General features: G+C 47.1%; 1 protein-coding gene across 1 annotated transcript; it reads left to right on the top strand.

The window, feature by feature from the left end:
* Positions 1-244: 244 nt before the first annotated feature.
* Positions 245-6,534, top strand: Atp6v1g1 (ATPase H+ transporting V1 subunit G1). Its single transcript, XM_050121834.1, has 3 exons — positions 245-422; positions 4,267-4,367; positions 5,811-6,534. Exons 1-3 carry the CDS (start codon positions 341-343, stop codon positions 5,982-5,984), a joined length of 357 nt encoding a protein of 118 aa, XP_049977791.1. The 5' UTR covers positions 245-340; the 3' UTR covers positions 5,985-6,534.
* The last annotated feature ends 215 nt before the right edge of the window (positions 6,535-6,749 follow it).

The following is a 6,749-nucleotide window of genomic DNA, read 5'->3' as shown; positions in this document are numbered from 1 at the left end:
GCAGGGCTGCCATATAGGGACAGTACCAGGCAAACAACAACAACAAAACCAGCCATTAACAGACATAGAAGGGAAAAGCAGCAGCTGCCCTCCCCACCCCCCTTTCACTGCGCAGGCTCAGTGAGCTGCTCAGCAATCCGGTTCCGCCTCGTTCAGCCCTGCTCCACCTCCCGGGAGACACTGGACGCCTAGGCGTCAGCCGCGGCACCGGCGCGGGGCGGGGCTTCGGCGCTTTGCGCAGGCGCAGATCGTGGGCGGCTGGTCAGCTGACCCAGGGGCCTCCTTAGTGTGTTGAAGCCGTTGATTTAGGCCGTTCTTTCGGCCGAGGGTCCCCGCAGCGATGGCGAGTCAGTCGCAAGGCATCCAGCAGCTGCTGCAGGCCGAGAAGCGGGCGGCCGAGAAGGTGTCCGAGGCCCGCAAGCGTGAGCTCCGGGGCGGGGCGGGATCCCGGGCGGGAGACGGAGGTTAGGCCGCGGGCGGAGGTCGGGGACAGTGTCCGGGCCAGAAGGTGGCCATGCGGCGCCTGGAAGCCGCGAGGCGGGACCACACGCTGTCCGTGGAGACGGTGGTGGGTTTGTCCCCTTCTCCGGGTGGAGGGCGCGTAGCGGGCCACCCACCGAAACCACTGCACCCACCTAATGTCTGCTTCAGGATTCGGCCCAGTCGCGGGAGCCAGCGCCACAGTGGTCGAGTCTGAGAACCTAAATCATCCTGGCCTCCTCCCCTGTCATTTTAAGCCCTTTGCCAAGCCTCTCTGTCCGGACCCCGTTCCATCTCTTGCTTCGGCATCTTAGTTCAACCACCCGAATTCATGTAGCTGCCTAACTCGTTCATTTCTCTCTCTCTTTTTTGTTTTCCTCCTGAACTAGGCTAGAGGAGTGCCCCGTTCTTCATCACAGGCTATCTCATGTTCCAGTGGAGGAGCACATACCAACTAAACAGATGTGTGTAGGTAGTGAAAGGCCAGTGTTGAGAGGGGCAAGGCGGTCAGAAGTCATTTTACCACACCGGTCTAACCCGTGTGAGGGGTGGAAGGGGCCAGTCGTATTCTGCAACCAGTGTTTTCACACCTGCTTAGAATGTGCATATAACTTCCCCACTCCCCTTCCTTCCAGGCAGTGCCATAGCGCCCGCAGATTGGAGCTGGTATTTCATAACGAATTAAAGCGCTTCGTTCAATCAGGCGTTTGTGTTCTTCCGTGTGGCATTCTCTTCCAGCCGTACTGAATCACTGGGCGCCTTCATGGCAGCTTCATTTGGGTTCCTGCAAGCCTTTGCACATTGTTCCCTCTGATTGGAAGTACCTTTCTCCGTGTGTGTGTGTGTGTGTGTGTGTGTGTGTGCGCGTGTGCGTGTGTCCCGTACCCAAACGGCCAGTCTTTTGGATCTCAGAATGTAGGCAGCTGTTCCTGGGCAGCCTCTCCTGCCCTCAGACAAGGTTGGAAGTCCCTCCCCCGGTTCTTATTTTTGACATAGTATTACAGTAAATTTTTGGTTTGCCTGGCCCTGTCTCTAGACTAAACTTTAGGAAAATGTTGACTGTGTTTCTAACTTTATCTATCAGTTTTCCAAGGTAAGCAGGCAATATACTTACTTACTCCTATTTATAGGTGGAAAAAGCATGACTCATTTGAACACACCCTAGAAAACAGTACAAGGAAGTTTTCTTAGTATAAAACTTGTACCCATTTATGTGTGTGTTTTGAGGCAGGCTCTCAGAGCTCTGCCTGCCTCTACTCCCAGTGCTGGCTTGAAAGGCGTGTGTCACCACGCCCACCCCCAAGTAGACTTCAGGTGTGGCTCTGGTAGGAGTTGTGTTCTTCTTTATTTCCTGGAGAAGTTTTCTGTGAGTGCGGGGATGGTGTGCAGCCTTTTCGGGTGACTGGCAAGTCTGTCGCCATATTCTTGATCCAGAATTTCCAGAGTGACTTGTCAGTTTGTCCAGAGATGACTCAGGGGCCACAGCAGGTGTGGGGGGGGAAGCATGTGAGACCTTTTGGAGGAGGCGCGAGAACAGATACTTGGACTGGTGGGAAGGACTGACTTGTACTTTTTCAACCTTTCTCGGCTGCAGGAGCTCGTGTGGGTCAGCTAGCTGTTATTTGCTGGAGGAGTTTGTTTTAAAGGGCTTAGCTTACAGTTAACTCACATTATAAGACTGTCAATACTGGGAAGAGACGTGTTGAAAAGAGCTAAAATTTGAAAACTGTCCCTTCTTGATTTGTGAGCACATTTGACTCAGAGCTGGGAAGGAACGGTGTATGGTGTAAAATAATCAAGCCTATGTTTCTCGTGAGATCATTACTTTGGGACTTTGAGAATAAAAGTGTTCCATGATTTATTTCATTGGTGTGAAACAAAAACCCTGGTTCCCATTTAGAAGGTCTGAGAAAGACATTATTTAAAAGAAATCTTTGGGGTCGATGATCCTAACTGTAAGGGAGGCTGATCCCAAACAGGAGGACCCCCAACTTGGGGGCCAACACAGGCTATGAAAACCCAAAAGCGGAGGTGGGGGAACCTCTGGGAATTGAAGTGTGGTGAACTTGCTTTAGTGTGCAGGCTTCCTGGTCCAATGGAATGTGTATTTGTGTGATCTACTGGTATTGATTTTTCAGAAGTCTGTCAATACAATTTTGAAGGTATTTGCCAAAAGGCAGTGGTTGTCTTGTCTTAGTGACTGGTTCAGGGAGCTGTGGAAGTTGGAAATGACGAGTTATGAAATTATCTTGCAGTTTCTGCATAATGGTTGGGCCACGGATGTCTTTGATAGAGTCTTGGTTTGGGAAAGGTCTTCAGCTTTAAATGTAGCCCATGTAGCTGATGGGGGAGAAGAGGAGAGAGCTGAAGTAAGCACTGTGTACAAGTGTGGAGTTGCAGAAATAATCCTCGGGGAGTGTAGGGAAACTGTTTCAGACTTGTCAGACAGTACTGATGTCACAGTCATCATTACAGGTCCAGAATTCTCCTAATCTCAGTGAAGTCAGTTCACTTTCTTTTGTCCACTTGGGTAGAGTGGGCCTTAGACAATTAATAATACAGTAATGTCTTGATTTTTATAAAGATGTATGCTGTCTTTCACTATAAATTACTTAACCTATTTAAGCTAATCTAGAACTCTCTGTTGGTGAAACTTGGCACAGTGGCATACACCTGTAGTTCTAGCACATGGGAGACAGAGGCAGGCAGATCTCTGTGAGTTCCAGGCCCACCTGGTCTCTGAATAGTGAATTTCAGGACATTCAAGGCTACACAGATCTCTCTCTCTTCCTCTCTCTCTCTCTCTCTCTCTCTCTCTCTCTCTCTCTCTCTCTCTCTCTCTCTCTCTCAGAGTTGACTGTTGACTCTTGGCTGAACTTATATTCTGACAACTTGGAGACTTTGCAAATCCATGTTAAGCTGCTGTCTTCCAGAGACCCGAACCCCTGCTTCTCTTCCCTCCCAGCTGTGTGTGTGTGTGTGTGTGTGTGTGTGTGTGCACTTAGCATTCTCCACAGCCCTGGTGCCTGTTTCCACTATTACGTCACCTCTTTCCTTAACTACATTTAGGTGATATTCCCTGAGTGCGTTAGTTTCCAGCAGACTCCTAAGACCTGCAGTTGTAGCAGTGACACAGCTAGCTGTTGACTATTTGGGATGAGGAAGAGTTCCCCAGACGCTGTCACCCATCTTATGTTACCAGATTGTTAATAGTTGAGACTGAGAGACTGTGCTGACATTCCACAGCATGTCTTCATTTTCACAGGTTCCCTTTGGAGTGTGTGTGCAGTTCTGGGTATTGAACTGAGGTCTTCATGCACTGCTCACAACTCTAAAGGGCGTTCCTTTGCTGTCTCCACTTACAGGCTGGAGGTAGAACCTACGTTGTAATTTAGATCTGTATTCTCTCTTTCCTGTCTGTCTCTCGGGTGTTTTTATTATTATTATCGCTTGCTTGCTTATCTATGTATGATCTATCTATCTATCTATCTATCTATCTATCTATCTATCTATCTATCTATCTATCTATCTATCATCTATTTATTTTGAGACAGGGTTTCTCTATGTAACAGCCCTGGCTGTCCTGGAACTTGCTTTGTAGACCAGGCTGGCCTTGAACTCACAGAGATCCACCTGCCTGTGCCTTCTGAGTGCAAGTGCTGGGATTAACGGTGCACATCCCCGCTGCCTAACATTAATTATTTTCATCAGGTTAAGATTCAGCAGCAGCATTTACTTGCTGTTGTGCTTTGAAATACTTCCTGATGTCTTTCTCTTTAAAAACAGGAAAGAACCGGAGGCTGAAGCAGGCCAAAGAAGAAGCCCAGGCTGAGATTGAACAGTATCGCCTGCAGAGGGAGAAGGAGTTCAAGGCCAAGGAAGCTGCGGTGGGCCTCTGTTTCTTTTCATTATTGCCTTACTTTCTTGTGTAGATCTGAAAATACTCTGCATAGCCTGGAGATGAATGCAGTTTTGAGGGGTTGGGTTTGTCTGGTTTTGATGGTCCCAGGGATTGGGATTGCATCCTTGGCCTTTGCCTGCTGTAACGTTCTCTGCTACCAGGACCCTTCCCCCTATCCACACCCCTGTTTATTATGTGGTTTGTTTGATACTCAGCTTGTCTCTTGAGATGGTTACTTTTATTTACTGTATCAGAGTCTAGTCTTCATTTATTTTGTTGTTTAGCAATCTTTTAGGGAAAGACAGAAACTGGTAGGCTCTGACCCTGCCTTCATAGAGTTTAGCTTACATTAAGTCCTACAAACCTACAGCTCTGAAGACTGCTGTGACATCTAAATGTGAACAAAATGGAACCTGAACCTCAGTAAAGAGCAGAGTTTATCACTGTGGTAGGCAACGGTGATGCATAAGATGACGCACTGAGAGATCTTGGGGGGAACAAAGGGTGCAGATGAATTTGTAGAAGGGGGAGGGGAATGGAGCTGGTGGTGTTCCATACAGGGAACAGTGGTTAGCAGTTCATCGACTTAGTTAAAAACCCAGGTGAAAGATTGAGTTTACCTCATCCAGGTGTGGTGGTGACTGCTCTGAGCTCTTCTCATTCCTGTCTTCATTTCTGTGCTTCAATCTCAAGCCCTGCGTGGTGCTCTCCAATGGTTTTAGGCCTATACTTATCCAGGCCAAGGTCCAGTTATCATGGGCACCTGTACCTGCTTCTTAACATTAAGTAACACAGGCTTCCATTTTCTTTGCACTTGGCAGTCACAAAGAGCATTAAGTATGCACTGTTCTTCTTGGCAGATTGGTACTGTAAATTGTTACACCACACACTAAATTCTCTGTCAGAGCAGCCATCTTGTGTCCTCATGCACCACAGTTGCTTGTGGGATATTGTCAGTGAGGTTATAAAACACTGGGCATTTCTAGTGTAATCAGTTTCAGTTGTTGAGGTTTGTGTGTGCACTTGGCTGGTTGCAGCACTACTGTTGCTACTGCTGGGCACTGAACTGTGTGAATCCCTTCCTCTGTATGTACTCTGGCTTTCTTCTTGTGCTCTCATCTCACAAGTAGCTGGGATCACAAGTGTGCACACTGTGGGTGGTGCCGTAGTTGTCGACTCTTTAGGTTGGTTCCAGTCTTTACTAAGGCTGTGTATTAGACCTTGGAACACTGTTGTGGATAGCAGTGAGCTCTGCTGGAGGGCCTGGTTTGTCACATAGCTTTGCTCACGGGTTATTTTGCCTGCCATCAAAATATTGCTTTCTTGTTAAGGAACTGGGGCTTTCCCATAAGCCAGGAGGTTGCTTGTTAAGTGGCTCAAGCACAGAATCTTCCTGATGTCCCCTTGTATCCCATCTCTTCCATTGCAGGCACTGGGGTCCCACGGCAGTTGTAGCAGTGAGGTGGAGAAGGAGACCCAGGAGAAGATGACCATCCTCCAGAAGTACTTCCAGCAAAACCGGGATGAAGTCCTTGATAACCTCTTGGCTTTTGTGTGTGACATCCGGCCAGAAATCCATGAAAATTACCGCATAAACGGATAAGCGGTGGAGACTCCTGCTCTGTGGTTGGCATGGGAGATGCCCTCACAGCGCTGAGTTCTGTTCCGGAAGGCATTAAATTATTTCTTTATGCTGTTGTAGCTCCCTTCACTTTTTGAGAGTATCAAATCTCGCTTTTTGTACCACTTAGTAAGTACCTGAAGTTTCATCTTTTTATGTGTGTCTTTAAGGAATATATGTTTCCTGTGTGTTAGTGCAAGCAGCAGGTATCACTGTTGATTTATCTTTTATTAGTCTAGTAGAAAAAAAAATCAATTCTTTGAAGAAAGAAAGGGAGTAAATTGTTCCCTTCTACTTTCTTAAAGGTCAGGGGCGTTCTCTATGAAAAAGTAGTAAGTAGCATTTGTAACTCCTGGGAAGCAGCAGCCAGCCTTACAGCAGTCCATTCTGGCTGATTAGGACAGTGAATAGCTTCTTCAGGTTGCTGTTAGTGTAGCTTAGCCCAAATTACTAGATGCTAGGACTCAAGAATGTCTTACGTGTTACTTGGTTTGCTTGTAATCATTTAAAAGTAAAACTGTCTTGCCTTTCATCCCTCTGGCTCCTCTTTTTGATAATGCAAAGTGCATCTTGACAGGATGTTGAATAGAATTTCATTTAGGCTCAACATGTGTTGGATTTGTATACCTTACTAGTAAATACTTGTGTTCATTTTATTCAGAAGGAAATTGCTTGTGCTTTGATCCTCTGTTTTAAAAAGCAGCAAGCAACTGAAGTTTGCCTTTTGTCTAGAGCAGTGGTTGAGAA

This window comes from Alexandromys fortis, unplaced genomic scaffold, assembly GCF_014885135.2.
Source record: "Alexandromys fortis isolate MF-2015 unplaced genomic scaffold, M_Fortis_MF-2015_v1.1 scaffold_183, whole genome shotgun sequence".
In the NCBI taxonomy this organism is placed as follows: domain Eukaryota; kingdom Metazoa; phylum Chordata; class Mammalia; order Rodentia; family Cricetidae; genus Alexandromys; species Alexandromys fortis.
The sequence above is the reverse complement of the archived record's forward strand: the minus strand, read 5'-3'. Positions and strand labels throughout refer to the sequence as shown.

Bases quoted from the DNA above. Each gene is read 5' to 3' on its own strand.
- Atp6v1g1 (XM_050121834.1), top strand. From the start codon at position 341: ATGGCGAGTCAGTCGCAAGGCATCCAGCAGCTGCTGCAGGCCGAGAAG. The intron at 423-4,266 runs GTGAGCTCCGGG...CTTTAAAAACAG, and splicing joins GGTGTCCGAGGCCCGCAAGC to GAAAGAACCGGAGGCTGAAG. The intron at 4,368-5,810 runs GTGGGCCTCTGT...CTTCCATTGCAG, and splicing joins TCAAGGCCAAGGAAGCTGCG to GCACTGGGGTCCCACGGCAG.